This window comes from Bufo bufo, chromosome 3, assembly GCF_905171765.1.
Source record: "Bufo bufo chromosome 3, aBufBuf1.1, whole genome shotgun sequence".
In the NCBI taxonomy this organism is placed as follows: Eukaryota; Metazoa; Chordata; class Amphibia; order Anura; family Bufonidae; genus Bufo; species Bufo bufo.
Genome location: NC_053391.1, coordinates 302070359 through 302088608, shown reverse-complemented (window position 1 = coordinate 302088608; position 18250 = coordinate 302070359). Strand labels below are relative to the sequence as shown.

Sequence of the window (18250 nt, the reverse complement as noted above, 5' to 3'; positions counted from 1 at the left end):
CCGCAAAACACATACGGACATCTGAATGGAGCCTTATAGGGGGGTGATCAATGACAGGGGGGTGATCACCCCATATAGACTCCCTGATCACCCCCCTGTCATTGATCACCCCCCCTGTCATTGATCACCCCCCTGTCATTGATCACACCCCTGTAAAGCTCCATTCAGACGTCCGCATGATTTTTACGGATCCACTGATAGATGGATCGGATCCGCAAAACGCATACGGACGTCTGAATGGAGCCTTACAGGGGCATGATCAATGACTGTGGTGATCACCCCATATAGACTCCCTGATCACCCCCCTGTCATTGATTACACTCCTGTCATTGATCAACCCCCTGTAAAGCTCCATTCAGATGTCCGCATGATTTTTACGGATCCACTGATAGATGGATCAGATCCGCAAAACGCATACGGACGTCTGAATGGAGCCTTACAGGGGCATGATCAATGACTGTGGTGATCACCCCATATAGACTCCCTGATCACCCCCCTGTCATTGATTACCCCCCTGTCATTGATCACCCCCCTGTAAAGCTCCATTCAGACGTCCGCATGATTTTTACGGATCCACTGATAGATGGATCGGATCCGCAAAACACATACAGGCGTCTCCCTGGAGCCTTCCAGGGGGGGTGATCACCCCATATAGACTCCCTGATCACCCCCCTGTCATTGATCACCCCCCCTGTCATTGATCACCCCCCCTGTCAGGCTGCATTCAGATGTCTGTATGATTTTTACGGATCCACGGATACATGGATCGGATCCGCAAAACACATACGGACATCTGAATGGAGCCTTATAGGGGGTGATCAATGACAGGGGGGTGATCACCCCATATAGACTCCCTGATCACCCCCCTGTCATTGATCACCCCCCCTGTCATTGATCACCCCCCTGTCATTGATCACCCCTCTGTAAGGCTCCATTCAGACATTTTTTTGGCCCAAGTTAGCGGAAATTATTATTTTTTTCTTACAAAGTCTCATATTCCACTAACTTGTGTCAAAAAATAAAATCTCACATGAAGTCACCATACCCCTCACGGAATCCAAATGCGTAAAATTTTTTAGACATTTATATTCCAGACTTCTTCTCACGCTTTAGGGCCCCTAGAATGCCAGGGCAGTATAAATACCCCACATGTGACCCCATTTCGGAAAGAAGACACCCCCAGGTATTCCGTGAGGGGCATATTGAGTCCATGAAAGATTGAAATTTTTGTCCCAAGTTAGCGGAAAGGGAGACTTTGTGAGAAAAAAATAAATAAAAAATCAATTTCCGCTAACTTGTGCCAAAAAAAAAAAATTCTATGAACTCGCCATGCCCCTCATTTAATACCTTGGGTGTCTTCTTTCCAAAATGGGGTCACATGTGGGGTATTTATACTGCCCTGGCATTTTAGGGGCCCTAAAGCGTGAGAAGAAGTCTGGGATCCAAATGTCTAAAAATTTTTACGCATTTGGATTCCGTGAGGGGTATGGTGACTTCATGTGAGATTTTATTTTTTGACACAAGTTAGTGGAATATGAGACTTTGTAAGAAAAAAATAATAATTTCCGCTAACTTGGGCCAAATATCTTGGTCAAATGCCAACTTTGTATAAAAAAATGGGAAAAGTTGTCTTTTGCCGAGATATTTCTCTCACCCAGCATGAGTAAATGTAAAAAGACACCCCAAAACACATTGCCCAACTTCTCCTGAATACGGCGATACCACATGTGTGACACTTTTTTGCAGCCTAGGTGGGCAAAAGGGCCCACATTCCAAAGAGCACCTTTAGGATTTCACAGGTCATTTACCTACTTACCACACATTAGGGCCCCTGGAAAATGCCAGGGCAGTATAACTACCCCACAAGTGGCCCCATTTTGGAAAGAAGACACCCCAAGGTATTCCCTGAGGGGCATGGCGAGTTCCTAGTCTTTTTTTTTAAACTCGTTTTATTGAAGAGTAACAAAAAGGCACGACACTTCCATATTCAGAATCAGTCCATCCCTCGCAGGGGAGGCAACATGTGACATTGTTATGCAGTAAAGGGTTAGGGGGCACACCAAGGCATCACATTTTATCATAATAAAACAGATTCACTTCTATTAGCAAGGCAGAGTCTCAAAGAGGTCCAGGGACCACAAAACCGGGCCCGCCCGACACAGAATACATGTGAGTGGGCTGCAAAGACATAGAGGACGAGCACCAATCCCCCCATATCCTATGGAATTTCTCTGGGTGTTTCCTATGAATGTAAACAACATTTTCCATGGCAGCTGTGTGATTAACTAGTGATATCCATTGGTTGACAGTGGGTGCCCCATCTGCCATCCATCTCAAGGCTACAGCCTTCCTAGCCAGAAATAGTGTGGCGTCGAGGAACCTCCTCTGATAGTGGGGCCACACCTCCTCATCTAACACCCCCAGGATGCAGATCCTGGGACACATCGGGACAGGAGAGGGGAGTATGGTGGACAGTTTCTGCAGTACCTCTTTCCAGAACCTCTGTAAATAAAGACACGACCACATTAAATGCCAGAAGTCAGCGCCAGGGGTATGGCATCTGTGACACTCAGTGTGCTGGAGTCTACCCATTTTATACAGCCTGGTAGGGGACAGATAGCTTCTGTGTAGTATGAAAAGCTGAGTCAATCTGTTGTTGATGGACGGGGAAACCCTAGCTGGCACTTGCAGTGCCTCCTCCCACTCCTCGGCCGTTAGAGATGGTATGTTCAGCCTCCATCTATCCACCACCCCCAGGGGATGAAGAGCAATCCAGGCATTGAGTAAGTGTGTGTATAGTGCCGAAATGACACCCCTGGGGCCCTGGGACCTCAAAACACCAATTAAAGGGTAGTTCGATATCTCGGCGCCCCTGGTTCCAAACTGCGTCGCTAAAGCGTGGCGCAATTGGAGGTATCTGAAAAAGTGGACTCGGGGCAGCTCAAACATCTCCTGCAGTTGCTGGAATGAGCGCAGGGTCCCGTTAACATACAGGTCTTTCAACAATGTAATCCCAGACGTCTGCCACACTCTGGAGCCCTCCAAATTCACCAGGTGCGTAAACATAGGGTTGTCCCATAGGGGGATTTCGTCAGGTATGTCTTTAAATGAGTGCAGCTTTGCCGCCGCCCACACTTGATTCGCTAGCTTATGCAGTGGCAGAATTTTACCAGGTACAGTCCTGAGGTCCTCCAGTACAGGCCACAGGGTGGACATGTGGAGATGCTCCAGGAGGTAGTACTCAGCCCCAGGAATTGTCCCCGGGGACATCCAGGATACTATGTATTTCAGTTGGCTGGCGAGATAGTACAAGAAGAAGTCAGGCAAGGCGGCCCCCCCCCTGTAGCTTAGGGCGCTGCAGTACATTGATGGACAACTTCCTTCTGGCTGTCCCCCAGACAAAGGTGGCAACTGAGGAGTGCAACTTATTGAAGAAGGTTCGGGGTATAGGCATACAGGCATGGGTGAGGAGGTACAATGCCTTGGGGAGCAGTATCATCTTGACTAAGTTGAGTCTCCCCATCACTGATAGGGGCAGTGATTTCCAAGTTTTAATCTTATCTGCGAGCATGATCTCCAGTGGGGTGATGTTTTTGGCTATATAGCCATGTGGGTCCTTAGTTATGACAATGCCTAGATATTTGAAGTGGTCTACCACAGGTAAATTATGTACCCGTGACGGCCAGCTATGGGGCCAAAGGGGCATAATGGCTGACTTTGTCCAGTTTATGTGCAGGCCCGAGAAGACCCCAAACTGTTCAATTATGGTGATGGATCTTTGTAGTGTGGTTTCAGGCTCGGACATAAATAGGAGAAGGTCATCAGCATAGAGTCCCACCTTATCCACCCTTTCACCTATTGTCACCCCACGATAGGAGTCATCCTGTCTAATCCTTAAAGCGAGATGCTCAATGGCTACAGCAAACAGCAGAGGCGAGAGGGGACACCCCTGCCTCGTCCCCCTCCGAAGTGGGAAAGACTCAGATTGCACCCCATTTACAAGTATGTTTGCTCTTGGGCTCTGATATATAATTGCTATCCATTTGATAAACTGCGGGCCAAACCCAAAACTTTTCAGGATCTGCAGCAGGAAAGGCCATTCCACAGAGTCAAAGGCTTTAGCTGTGTCTAGGGAAGCTAGCGCCCACTGTTTCTTTTCCAGAGCCCCTATTTGCGCCACTGCCTGAGCCCTTCTTACGTTGTCAGATGTCGTCCTGCCGGGAATGAATCCCGCCTGATCGCCATGTATGATGGTGGTGATCACCTTATTCAGCCTGGTAGCCAGGAGACGGGTGAGTATTTTGTAATCTAAGTTCAGCAATGATATGGGTCTATAAGAGCCACATTCTAAGGGATTTTTATCCGGCTTCAAAAGAACCACTATAGTGGCATCATAGAAGGACTCAGGCAGGCGGTGGCAGTCATGGGATGCCCTGTACACATCCAGGAGCCCTGGGCCCAGAATCTCAAGATACTTGCGGTACACCTCTATTGGGATCCCATCAGGCCCTGGAGCTTTCCCGGAGGGTAAGTTCTTAACCGCTAGCTGGACCTCCTCAAGGGTGAAGTCAGCATCTAGCATATCCCTTGCCTCGACGCTGAGCAGGGGGTGAGTCACTTCCACTACATAATCTCCCAATTGTTGTCTGTCATAGCCTACTGCTGATGTATATAGGTTTAGGTAGAAGTTCCTAAAGCACTCCAGTATACCTTCAGTTGAATCCACCGTGTCCCCCGCGGGATCCTGGAGTCGGAGAACCGGGGGAGACGCGCTGTTATTCCTGACAATTAGCGCCAGCAGCCTTCCCGCCTGATTTCCTGCCTCAAAGGCCTGCTGTTTCTGGAAGAATAACTTCCTCTCACTTTTCTCTTTAATGTGCATCATATAAGTTCTGCCTTTTTCCATCCATTCCTGCCTGTTCACTTCTGATGGGTCCAGTCTAAAAGCTCCTTCAGCATCCTTACATCTGTTGTGCAACTCAACTTCCTTTCTCCTGGATTCCCTCTTTATGTACGAAATGGAGGACTTAAGACACCCCCTAAGGTACGCCTTCATGGTCTCCCACAGCAATAAGTCATCTGTATGTTCCCCTTGTACCTCATAGAACATTTCCAGTTGATCCGGAATTCTGTCATAGGGAGTCAGCAGGGACAGCCAGAAGGGGTGCACTCGCATCTTTCCCCCCGCAGTGCCCGACCGCGGCAGTCTGATGTGGGCCAGTACCGGGGAATGATCTGACGGGCCCTGGGGTGCGTGTTCTATGTCCTCTAAGTCATTATACACCATAGCATTCCCCAAGATGTAGTCAATTCTAGACAGGGCACCCCTGGCGGGGGTATAGCAAGAGTACTCTCTTAGTGAGGGGTGTCGGAGTCTCCACATGTCCAGCCATCCAACCTCCGCAATCAATCGAGACAGAGGGGTGTCAGAAGCAGTTGCCGCTTCCTCCCCTCGGTCCGAGTGAAACCTGTCCCGCTCCTCCTGCATCACCATGTTAAAGTCCCCCATGCATATCAAGCGTGCTGTGGGGTATTGAGCCACATAGCATAGCACTGTCTGAATGAGGGACATGCTGGCAGGCGGGGGGTTGTATAAGTTAACAATAACATGTGCAACGTTATTAATAAATCCAAAAGCACAAACATACTGTCCCTCCGGGTCAGCTACAGAATGTTTAACCTCCCATTTCACACTCCTATGTATCATGAGGGCAACCCCTCTAGCATGAGAGGTCCCGTATGCCTGAAGAGACCACTGCACCCATGGTTTTAACACTCGCCTTCCCGTCTCTGAGGTCAGATGAGTTTCCTGAAGTCCCAGAATGTGAGGGCCATGCCTCCTGATCTGTGAAAAGACGGATATCCTTTTATCCGGGGCCCCCAGGCCCCTCACATTCCAGGACATCACCGTCAGGGACCCCATAATAACCAGCTTATTGACATATATATCCGATCGAGCAATGTGATACCCATCAGGCGGGCATTATCCCCCCCTCTCCCTCCCATACCCCGAGTCTCCCTTCCCGCATAGCAAAGGTGTGTCCGTGCCTGAAACAGAGAACTTTTTGTTATACTACAAACATAGTTAAACATATACTGAATCTTGTCATATGTGCTGTGGCATATCGTGGCTGTGTATTCGGGGACCTGCATGTGGTAAGGTGTTAGGTTATGCAGGTAGCCGAAATGTGCCTTCCAGGAGGATAAATGTCCAAGCTGAACTGGGCCAGCAATGACTAGTGAGAAAGAGTCACTGTGATGATAAAGTCTTTCCGGGTGATGTTGCCCAGCCTAAGCACTTTAAATGAGGAAGAGGAGAAAAATAAAAGGAAAAAACGGAAAAGGAAAGGAGTCTGTACCCGTTCGGGCCACAATAAAGCGCAAGTGTACCTCACGCGCCGGCCGAAGGTGCGGCTAGCGGGTGGCGTGCATGGCGCCGCAACATGTCAGCAGGCCTCTCAGGCTGCCAGTGAGAACTTACTGAATCGCCGTTGTCAGCGCGGTCGTGGTCGCTGTAGGATCCAGTCGTCCGCCTCCTTGGGATCGGTGAAGAAATGCGAGCGATCTCCGTCCACCACTCGGAGACGTGCAGGGTAGGCCATAGAGTATTGAATGTTTAAGTCCCGCAGGCGTCGCTTCACCGCGACGAAAGTAGCCCTTTTCTTTTGTAGGATGGCGGAGAAGTCCGGGAAGAGTGATACCCTTGCGTCATCATGTTTGATGACTCTCTTGTTCCTCGCCTGGCTGAGTATGAGGTCCCGGTCCCTCCAGTTGAGCAGTCGGGCCAGCAGCGGTCGTGGCGGAGCTCCTGGGGGAGGGGGTCTGGCCGGTACCCGGTGGGCCCTCTCAACTGCGTACGCGGCCGAAAATGGGGCCTCAGGGAACTGCTCCCTAAACCAGCGCTCCAGAAATGAGGCCGGGTCCGGGCCTTCCGCCCTCTCCGGCATGCCCAGGATTCTTACATTGTTGCGCCGAGCGCGATTCTCTAAATCGTCGCATTTCTGCTGCCACAGGCCCACCGACCTCTCCACCTCCTGCAGACGGACGTTTCATGGGTCTGGTGAGGTCTTCCAAGGCGGATACCCGATCTTCCGTTTGGCGCGCCCCGCTCCCGGAGCTGCTGGACATCATGGCGTAGTAGGCCCAAGTCCACTCTCACCTCCTCTATTTTGCCTGTGAGGGAAGACTGGCAGGCGGATATCGCCAGGAGGAGCTGATTCGAGACCGCTTTCAAGGTGGGTTCAGGATCAGCAGAGTCCTCGGGTGGTAGTTGCGCAGCAGCTTGACCGCGAGTCACCGCGGCGCGCGGGGGTAGAGGGCGCCTGGTCGCCATGTTGGGCCTCGTTCCTGGCATACTCTTTCAGCTTGTCTGCCGCCGTTTGAGCCTTGCTAGGACCCATGTCTGTATTCCTTGGCCTCCTCCGTCTCCTCTGCACTTGCCACTCGGTACTTGAGGCAGTCAGCTTGGCAGGATTACTCAGGATTAAGTATGGGGCACGGAGCAGCTCTCAAATGCGTGCGCTCATGTCGGCAGTTGGCCACGCCCCCCCGAGTTCCTAGTCTTTTATATTTTTTGTCACAAGTTAGTGGAAAATGATAATTTTTTTATTTTTATTTTTTTCCCTTACAAAGTCTCATATTCCACTAACTTGTGACAAAAAATAAAAACTTCCATGAACTCACTATGCCCATCAGCGAATACCTTGGGGTGTCTTCTTTCCAAAATGGGGTCACTTGTGGGGTAGTTATACTGCCCTGGCATTCTAGGGGCCCAAATGTGTGGTAAGGAGTTTGAAATCAAATTCTGTAAAAAATGACCAGTGAAATCCGAAAGGTGCTCTTTGGAATATGGGCCCCTTTGCCCACCTAGGCTGCAAAAAAGTGTCACACATGTGGTATCTCCGTATTCAGGAGAGTTGGGGAATGTGTTTTGGGGTGTCATTTTACATATACCCATGCTGGGTGAGAGAAATATCTTGGCAAAAGACAACTTTTCCCATTTTTTTATACAAAGTTGGCATTTGACCAAGATATTTATCTCACCCAGCATGGGTATATGTAAAATGACACCCCAAAACACATTCCCCAACTTCTCCTGAATACGGAGATACCAGATGTGTGACACTTTTTTGCAGCCTAGGTTGGGCAAAGGGGCTCAAATTCCAAAGAGCACCTTTCGGATTTCACCGGCCATTTATTACAGAATTTGATTTCAAACTCCTTACCACACATTTGGGCCCCTAGAATGCCAGGGCAGTATAACTACCCCACAAGTGACCCCATTTTGGAAAGAAGACACCCCAAGGTATTCGCTGATGGGCATAGTGAGTTCATGGAAGTTTTTATTTTTTGTCACAAGTTAGTGGAATATGAGACTTTGTAAGAAAAAAAAAATCAAAAAAAAAAATCATCATTTTCCGCTAACTTGTGACAAAAATAAAAAGTTCTATGAACTCACTATGCCCATCAGCGAATACCTTAGGGTGTCTACTTTCCGAAATGGTGTCATTTGTGGGGTGTTTGTACTGTCTGGCCATTGTAGAACCTCAGGAAACATGACAGGTGCTCAGAAAGTCAGAGCTGCTTCAAAAAGCGGAAATTCACATTTTTGTACCATAGTTTGTAAACGCTATAACTTTTACCCAAACCATTTTTTTTTTTACCCAAACATTTTTTTTTTTATCAAAGACATGTAGAACAATAAATTTAGAGCAAAATTTATATATGGATGTAGTTTTTTTTCGCAATATTTTACAACTGAAAGTGAAAAATGTCATTTTTTTGAAAAAAAAAACGTTTAAATTTCGATTAATAACAAAAATACCACCAAATGAAAGCTCTATTAGTGAGAAGAAAAGGAGGTAAAATTCATTTGGGTGGTAAGTTGCATGACGAGCAATAAACCGCTAAAGTTGTGGAGTGCCGATTTGTAAAAAAGGGCCTGGTCTTTAGGGGGGTATAAACCTGTGGTCCTTAAGTGGTTAAAGACCAATTGAATTTTTTTTTTTTACCTCATAATGAGTATAATGCACTAATAAAATAAATGCCCCCAAAGGTGTACATAGCCTTTAAAGGTTAAAGGGACTTCATCCATATTCCAAATGTGGCCTATTTTTCTTCCTTGCATCAAGTACAAATTTGTGAAAAGACAGAATCTTAGATTCATATTTTTTAGGTATTTTTTGAGAATTCTAGTTTTGGTGTTGTATACAGCAGGAGACTACGCTACTTTTCTGCAACAAAATAGAGAAATGAAAGAACTGTAGCTGAAAAGATCAGTGAATGATGTGTCATGGGGAATCTCCTGCTGATGTACTGTATTGGCGGGCACTCTATTAAGCTTATAACTGTTATGGGGGACACTATATTAGGAACGTTTTGAACTTTTACCTTAGGCAGCAGGCAATCACATGAGAAGGTACGTACAGGCGGTGCAGGCACATTACCAGAGGAAAGCTTGCACTGCCCATGTCTTCCTCCAGCACTCCGCATTTCCTGCCCAAATAGAACTTGTTAGGGCAAGCGTAGAGGACAGTCAGGTGAGTGAGCACACGCGTGTACATTGCAGGACGCTGCTTTTATGCCGCACAGCGCGGCCTGTGATGGACATTGCAGTATGACGATTTTGGGCTACATTCTGACTATAACATGCACTGCCATTTCTCCCTCACCTTCAGGGAAAAAGTGCATCATAGTCCGAAAAATATGGCCAACTTTGCAGTACTGCAGAATGAGGTGAGGTTCAATGAACAGACACAGAGTGAGTGGAGCAGCACCCATGTCCCCCAAAGTAATGGAGCACCATTGAGGCTGTGGATGCAGCAAGCGCAGTCATAGGGGCACATTTATTGGCTTTTTAATAAAGACCTAAGCCCAACTGGATTGGGTAGACTACAGTACCCAGAAAGGTTATCAAAATTAGGGTTATTTAGTCTCGAAAAAATACCACTGAGGGGAGATCAATTAACTGCGTATAAATATCAGGGGTCAGTACACAGATCCCTTCTATGATCTACTTATACCCAGGACTGTGATGAGGGGTCATCCTCTATGTCTAAAGCAAATAAGGTTTCTACACAAACATAGAAGAGGATTCTTTACGATAAGAACAGTGAGACTATGGAATTCTCTGCCTGAAGAGGTGGTGATGGTGACTTTACTAAAAGAGTTCAAGAGCGGCCAGGATGTATTTCTGGAGTGTAATATTATTACTGGTTATAGTTAGTAGAAATCTGGAGAAGGGTCAATGATCCAGGAAATCAGGAAGTGATTTTTTTTTCACATAAAATGACGATAATTGGCTTTGACTTCATGAGGTTTTTTTTTTTTCTTCTGGATCTACTTTGCAGGATAACAGACTGAACTGCATGGATGGATGAATATCTGTTTTTAAGCCTCATAAACTATGGGGGAGATTTATCAAACTGGTGTAAATTAACCCTTAAGGACCGGGCGTCATTTCACCTTAAGGACCAGGCCATTTTTTGGAAATCTGACCAGTGTCACTTTAAGTGCTAATAACTTTAAAACACTTTGACTTATCCAGGCCATTCTGAGATTGTTTTTTCGTCACATATTGTACTTCATGACACTGGTAAAATGAAGTCAAAAAAATTATTTTTTTTGCACAAAAAAATACCTAATTTACCAAAAATTTGGAAAAATTTGCAAATTTCAAAGTTTCAGTTTCTCTACTTCTGTAATACATAGTAATACCCCAAAAAATTGTGATGACTTTACATTCCCCATATGTCTACTTCATGTGTGAATTGTTTTGGGAATGATATTTTATTTTTTGGGGATGTTATAAGGCTTAGAAGTTTAGAAGCAAATCTTTAAATTTTTCAGAAATTTACAAAAACTCAATTTTTAGGGACCAGTTCAGGTCTGAAGTCGATTTGCGAGGCTTACATAATAGAAACCACCCAAAAATGACCCCATCTAAGAAACTACACCCCTCAAGGTATTCAAAACTGATTTTGCATACATTATTAACCCTTTAGGTGTTGTACAAGAGTTATTGGCAAATGGGGAGGAAATTTGAGAATTTAATTTTTTTGTCTAATTTTTCATTTTAACCCATTTTTTCCACTAACAAAGCAAGGGTTAACAGCCAAACAAGATTGTATCTTTATTGCCCTGACTCTGCCGTTTACAGAAACACCCAATATGTGGCCGTAAACTACTGTACGGGCACACAGCGGGGCGTAGAGGGAAAGGTGCGCCGTATGGTTTTTGGAAGGCTGATTTTTATGGACTGGTTTTTTGACACCATGTCCCATTTGAAGCCCCCTGATGCACCCCTAGAGGAGAAACTCCCTAAAAGTGACCACATCTAAGAAACTACACCCCTCAAGGTATTCAAAACTGATTTCACCCTTTAGGTGTTGCACAAGAGTTATTGGCAAATGGGGATGAAATTTGAGAATTTCATTTTTTTGCCTAATTTTCAATTTTAACCCATTTTTTCCACTAACAAAGCAAGGGTTAACAGCCAAACAAGACTGTATCTTTATTGCCCTGACTCTGCTGTTTACAGAAACACCCCATATGTGGCCGTAAACTACTGTACGGGCACACAGTAGGGCGTAGAGTGAAAGGTGCGCCGTTTGGTTTTTGGAAGGCTGATTTTGCTGGACTGTTTTTTTGACACCATGTCCCATTTGAAGCCCCCCTGATGCACCCCTAGAGTAGAAACTCCATAAAAGTGACCCCATCTAAGAAACTACACCCTCAAGGTATTCAAAACTGATTTTACAAACGTTGTTAACCCTTTAGGTGTTGCACAAGATTTAATGGAAAATAGAGACACAATTTCAAAATTTCAAATTTTTGGCAGATTTTCCATTTTAATATTTTTTTTTCCAGTTACAAAGCAAGGGTTAACAGCCAAACAAAACTCATTATTTATGGCCCTGATTCTGTAGTTTACAGAAACACCCCATATGTGGTCGTAAACAGCTGTACAGGCAAACGGCAGGGCGCAGAAGGAAAGGAATGCCATACGGTTTTTGGAAGGCAGATTTTGCTGGACTGTTTTTTTTGACACCATGTCCCATTTGAAGCCCCCCTGATGCACCCCTAGAGTGGAAACTCCAAAAAAGTGACTCCATTTTAGAAACTACGGGATAGGGTGGCAGTTTTGTTGGTACTAGTTTAGGGTACATATGATTTTTGGTTGCTCTATATTACACTTTTTGTGCAGCAAGGTAACAAGAAATAGCTTTTTTGGCACTTTTTTTTTTTGTTATTTACAACATTCATCTGACAGGTTAGATCATGGGGTAATTTTATAGAGCAGGTTGTCACGGACGCGGCGATACCTAATATGTATAAATTTTTTTTTATTTATGTAAGTTTTATACAATAACTTCATTTTTAAAACCAAAAAAATGTTTTAGTGTCTCCATAGTCTAAGAGCCATAGTTTTTTCAGTTTTTGGGCGATTATCTTGAGTAGGGTCTCATTTTTTGCTGGATGAGATGACGGTTTGATTGGCACTATTTTGGGGTGCATATGACTTTTTGATCGCTTGCTATTACACTTTTTGTGACGTAAGATGGCAAAAAATGGCTTTTTTTACACTGTTTTTATTTTTATTTTTTTACGGTGGTCATCTGAGGGGTTAGGTCATGTGATATTTTTATAGAGCCGGTCGATACGGACGCGGCGATACCTAATATGTATACTTTTTTTTTATTTATGTAAGTTTTACACAATGATTTTATTTTTGAAACAAAAAAAAATCATGTTTTAGTGTTTCCATAGTCTAAGAGCCATAGTTTTTTCAGCTTTTGGGCGATTATCTTGAGTAGGGTCTCATTTTTTGCGGGATGAGATGACGGTTTGATTGGTACTATTTTGGCATACACGCGACTTTTTTGATCACTTTTATTACCTTTTTTGGGAAGTAAGGTGGGCAAAATTTCAATTTTCTCATAGTTTTTATTTTTTTATTTTTATGGCGTTCACCGTGCGGGGAAAGTAACATGACCATTTTATAGATCAGGTCGTTACGGACGCGGCCGATACCTAATATGTGTAGTTTATTTTATTTTTTTAATTTTTATTCAGTGATAAATGTTTTTTTTTTATCTTAACTTTTTTCACTTTTTTTTTACATTTTTTTGACCCAGACCCGCTTGGTTCTTGAAGATCCAGTGGGTCTGATGTCTGTATAATACAGTACAGTACAATATATATTGTTCTGTACTGTATTTTACTTACACTGAACAGATCTATGCTTTCAGCATAGATCTGTTCAGCACCATGGACAGCAGGACGCCTGAGCAGGCGTCCTGTTGCCATGGGAACCCTCCCCGTCTGCTCATAACTTCGCAGACGGGGAAGGGTAAGCACGGGGCTAAGGGGGGCTCTCTGGGGGCTCTCTCCCTCTCCATCGGGGGGCTGCAAAGGCACAGCAGCCCCCCGATGGAGAGGGAGGGAGCTCCCTGACCGATGACAGATAACTTTTTCCATACAGCGGTCCGTACGGACCGCGGTATGGAAAGGGTTAAACGGCTGACATCTGCACAGATGTCAGCCGTTTATACCAGGGTGCCAGCAATGTGCTGGCACCCTGGTATAACCACTAGAAGCCAACGATCGTTCATGGGGAGGCGGGCGGGGGATCGCGATCCCGCCTGCCGCACCGCCCGCCTCCCGCAACGCCCCCACCGCCTGCGACACCCCCATCAAATCATGCAGGGGTGCAGGGGGGGGTGAAAAATATAGATTATAGGCACTCAAAAGTTTCTGATCCCCGCGGTCAGGGACCGCGGGCATCAGAAACTGCAAAAAGCGCAGCAAACCGCAGGTCTGAATTGACCTGCGGTTTGCTGCGATCGCCGACACGGGGGGGTCACATCACCCCCCCTGGCGTTGTCACAGGATGCCGGCTGAAGGATTTCAGCCGAAATCCCGTTCCGTTTAACCCCTCGGGCGCCGGAATCCCGATTTAAAAGTTAGGACGTACCGGTACGTCCTTGGTCCTTAAGGACTCGGGAAATAGGGCGTACCGGTACGTCCTATGTCCTTAAGGGGTTAAAACTGGCTTAGTTGCCCAGAGCAACCAATCAGATTCCACCTTTCATTTTTCACACCTCATTTGTAAAATGAAAGGTAGAACCTAATTGGTTGCTATGGGCAACTACACCAGTTTGATAAATCTTCCCCTATGTTACTAACCTATGTATGTTCTTGGTCCCAATGGATGACATAAAATTATTAATCCTGATCCGACATTCATTGGTGGTCTCCCCTACGCAGATAAGGCAACATGGATAAGATAAATAATTAAACTTATCCTCTTTATGTCACCACTACATCTAAATCTCTTTTTAATACGGTACAATTTGCATGTGTGGGTGGTTAAAAGTATCCGCTTTAATTATAATATTACAATGAGCACGCCACAAGCAAGGGAAATTTCCTTTTCCTGGGTGTACTCATATAGGTCTGTCACACTGTTTTTTATTGCTTCCAACATCAATTTTTATCAAACAATCTTTGAAATTCCTACCTTTTCTATAAGCAGTACTGGGGGTCCTCCATACAAATGTTCTTACTGATCAAATTCCAGTTACTCCTCATAATACTGAAGATATTTTTACTGGAAAAAAAGAATGAAATGGAATGCACTCATTTTACTTTTTATTCTTCCAACATTCCTTATTCTCTGCTTGTGTCTTTCCAAGAGCCTCTGTGGATATCCCCGGTATGGAAATTCATGTAATACCTAATAATAATAAAATATCTGATGTGATAAAACTGTAGATAATTTTTGGTATCTGTAATATACGTCTGCCGGAAGAGACTGATTAAAACATACACCCATTTTGACCTTTAAACATTTATGTCACTCTGATCCAACTAGTGTATGCGTGGGAGATAATACATTCAGGTGCTTGCTGAACATTAGTGCTAAAGTATGGAATTTCCCAGGTCTACATTGAGATCCAGGGCAATAAGAGATTACAACGCTGTGCCACTCTGATGCCATATTATTGTGATCGGACAATAAATGAATTGGGGTGCAGTACCGATAATAAAAGAAAAGCATGTGGCCTGGTTTGTACCAGAATACTTTTGATGTTCATACAAGTTCCCTCGAATGCGAACTTGATAAAGAATGTCAGATCCACATTCCAACTGTGATATTTCTTTAAAAGGATGTTTACCGCTGGATGGTGTGATCTATCACTAGAGAAATAGCAGTGGTTTTATGTTCAGTGCAGGATCACTGCACTTCTGCTGGTATGATGAATGCTTGAATTTCAAAAAAGGTCATAATCGATCTACTGTATTAAACCTGCTTACTCCAAGAATTCCTTCTCTTTTGTAAATGCTGTAATTATTATATTTAGGTATACTGCCACTGTCACAGGAATAGAACTGATACTCAGTCACAGAAATTTAAGACCTGTCGATAAGATATTGATGGCCTATCCTAAAGATAGGCCATCAATTTAAAAAGATGCAAAAAAAAACTTTAAGCGCAATACTGTTTCAAGAGATTCATCAGAATTTGTCAGGTACAAGAGAATGTTGTCTACATATAAACTAATCTTTTTTTTTTTTTTACTAAAGTGCTCTTTCCTAGCTCTTCAATTCCCCTTTCATATCTTATCATGGCTGCCAGGGGCTCAATAGCAATGTCATATAAGACGGGAGATAAGGGGTAGCATTGTCAGGTGGCACATTTAAAAAAAAACCTGTGGAGATGGGCATCCGTTTAGCAAGACACTAGTAGTAGGGTTATAATAATCCTTTAGATGTATGTAGGAGGGAAAACACATTTTTCTATAGCTTCCCAAAGATAAAGCCATTCAACTCAACTAAAGTTCACAAGACAGTGTTGAAAAATGAAGCAGGATTGTTGACAAAACTGTTTTTGTGGCAATGCAGTATTCACAGTGTAAATACTGGAAATCTAGTCAGTAAAAAGCAATAAAAGCTAAGGAATTTAAATTTACATATTGTTTTTTCTAGGCAGTCCAAGCTTTAAATGGTCACCAGGGAATAAATCCTGAGGAATTCACAGCAATGGTATTTCAAAAGATTGATGTGAACGGAGACGGTACGTTTGTTTACAGTGTTTTTTATTTTTATTTTGCAAGAGTTATTACCTTTAAGTAAAGATGTATTTATTACAATTGGACAGAGGGATATATTAATGCCCTATTTTAGTAAACCAGAAAGTGACAGCAACCAAAGTTTACCAATTAGGTGCTAACTGTGGCATCAATGCTGTAGCATCTAAATGGTCAGAGATGGAGGGGGGTTGTTCTCTCACCCCACTGGCCACTTGTTACACCATTATAGGGTTATGATGGGTTGCAATGGCAGCTTGAGCCTAATAAAGGCTTTCACGTCTGCCAGGTATTGTACCCAGCATGAGGATAGTCACATTGACATGTAAATAATACACTGTAAAACAGAAGCATTACTAGGATACAGGAAAAGTTTTAAATAATAAATTCCAAGTAAAAAAAAATCACCCTTTTCAAGTAAAGGTAAGTCTTTTTGAAAAATTCACAATATTTACCCTGCATTGTGAAAACCATAGAAAATATTTAACAAAATTGCTGTTCATTAAACTCCCTAAAGTAAAACACAACAAAAAATGAACAGAAATTTGTATGCATCTGAAAATTGCACTAATGAAACTATGAGTTGGCCCAAAAAAATCAAGCCTTCACACAGCAAAGTCATTTGAATAATTGCACTAATATTAGTTAAAAATTCAATAATTGTAGCAAGCTGCAGAATAAAGTTATCATGTCACTTATATGGCGCAGTGAAATCTGTAAAACAAAGCACAAAAACAATGTCAGAATGGCTGTGCTTTTTATCCCCATCCCCAAAATAAATAAGCGTTATATAATACAGTGTACACACCTCTAAATAGAGCTATTTAAAATACAAATTTAAAAATACAAACTCATGCCTCGAATAAACAAGTCCTCATATGGCTATGTAGATGAAAATAAAAAATTATTTACTAAAATATGGCAAATTTTTATTGTACAGGTGAAACTCGAAAAATTAGAATATCGTGCAAAGTTCATTTATTTCAGTAATGCAACTTAAAAGGTGAAACTAACATATGAGATAGACTCATTACATGCAAAGCGAGATATTTCAAGCCTTTATTTGTTATAATTTGGATGATTATGGCTTACAGCTTATAAAACCCCAAAGTCACAATTTTTAGGTACCCTTTGCTCAGGGGGTGTGGATTAATTAGCTGACTAGAATGTGACACTTTGAGCCTAGAATATTAAACCTTTTCACAAAATTCTAATTTTAAGCTGCATTAATGCAATTCCTTTTAATTTGAGTTACTGAAATAAATGGACTTTTGCACGATATTCAAATTTTTCGTGTTTCACCTGTATGTATAAAAACCCTAATTGTAGTAACATTTTCACAATGTAGGGCTTGTATGACTGCCAAGGTACCTTTGTAAACTGCAACTTCTATATCTTTGTAATAATTGCATTCTGCGCACACTTTCATCTGTTGTCCTTCTGTTTCTAGGAGAGCTGACATTAGAAGAGTTTATCGGTGGAATAGAAAAGGATGCAGAGCTTCTTGATATTATTTCAAAAAGTTTTGATCTCACCAATGTGTTGAAAACTATTCAGAATGGACGACGGAGAAGTATCCCATAAATTGAGTGTCATGAACTTAGGATCACTGTGTCTTGCTTTCTGGGGATCTATGTACAGATCATTTGGGGATTTTTTTGTAAGGATGGTGGCTGCTAAGCCTGAATGATGAGACCAGCAAAAGTAACATATAAGCTTTATGCACTTTCTAAGGACTGCCTTGAAGGAAGGTTTAGGACTTTCACATAATTTTTTTAATGATCTTTTTATTAAAATTGGTTAATAAAGAAATAACAGTACACACAGATGACAAAATTGTTATAGTAACATATGTCTGGAATAATGTCCAAGGTCATGTAAGATGTTACAATGGATGAATATCTGAATTTGAACCAAGCATTAATACAGAACAATAAGATGGAGACAGCACCAGCAAAGAAACAGTGAAAAAGGTGTTGTTTTTAATCGATATTGTGGCAGTCCAAATGCATGCGACGTTTCGGCTAATCTCATGCTTGAGGAGGCTAAGGATTAGCTGAAACGTTGCATGTATTTGGACTGCCACAATATGGATTAAAAACAACACCTTTTTCACCACTTCTTTGTTGGTGCTGTCTCCATCTTTTGTTCTGTTCTAC

The 18250-nt window shown here is 43.3% G+C and overlaps 1 protein-coding gene across 1 annotated transcript in view; it reads left to right on the top strand.

Annotated features, from left to right (window-relative positions):
• The window catches only part of LOC120993759 (guanylyl cyclase-activating protein 3-like), a 408484-nt gene extending 390809 nt beyond the window's left edge, over positions 1 to 17675 (top strand). Inside the window, exons 3-4 of the mRNA XM_040422228.1 lie at positions 15991 to 16078; positions 17542 to 17675. Of these exons, the coding sequence (XP_040278162.1) occupies positions 15991 to 16078; positions 17542 to 17675 (222 nt within the window). The remainder of the gene's footprint in view (positions 1 to 15990; positions 16079 to 17541) is intronic.
• Positions 17676 to 18250: the final 575 nt, after the last annotated feature.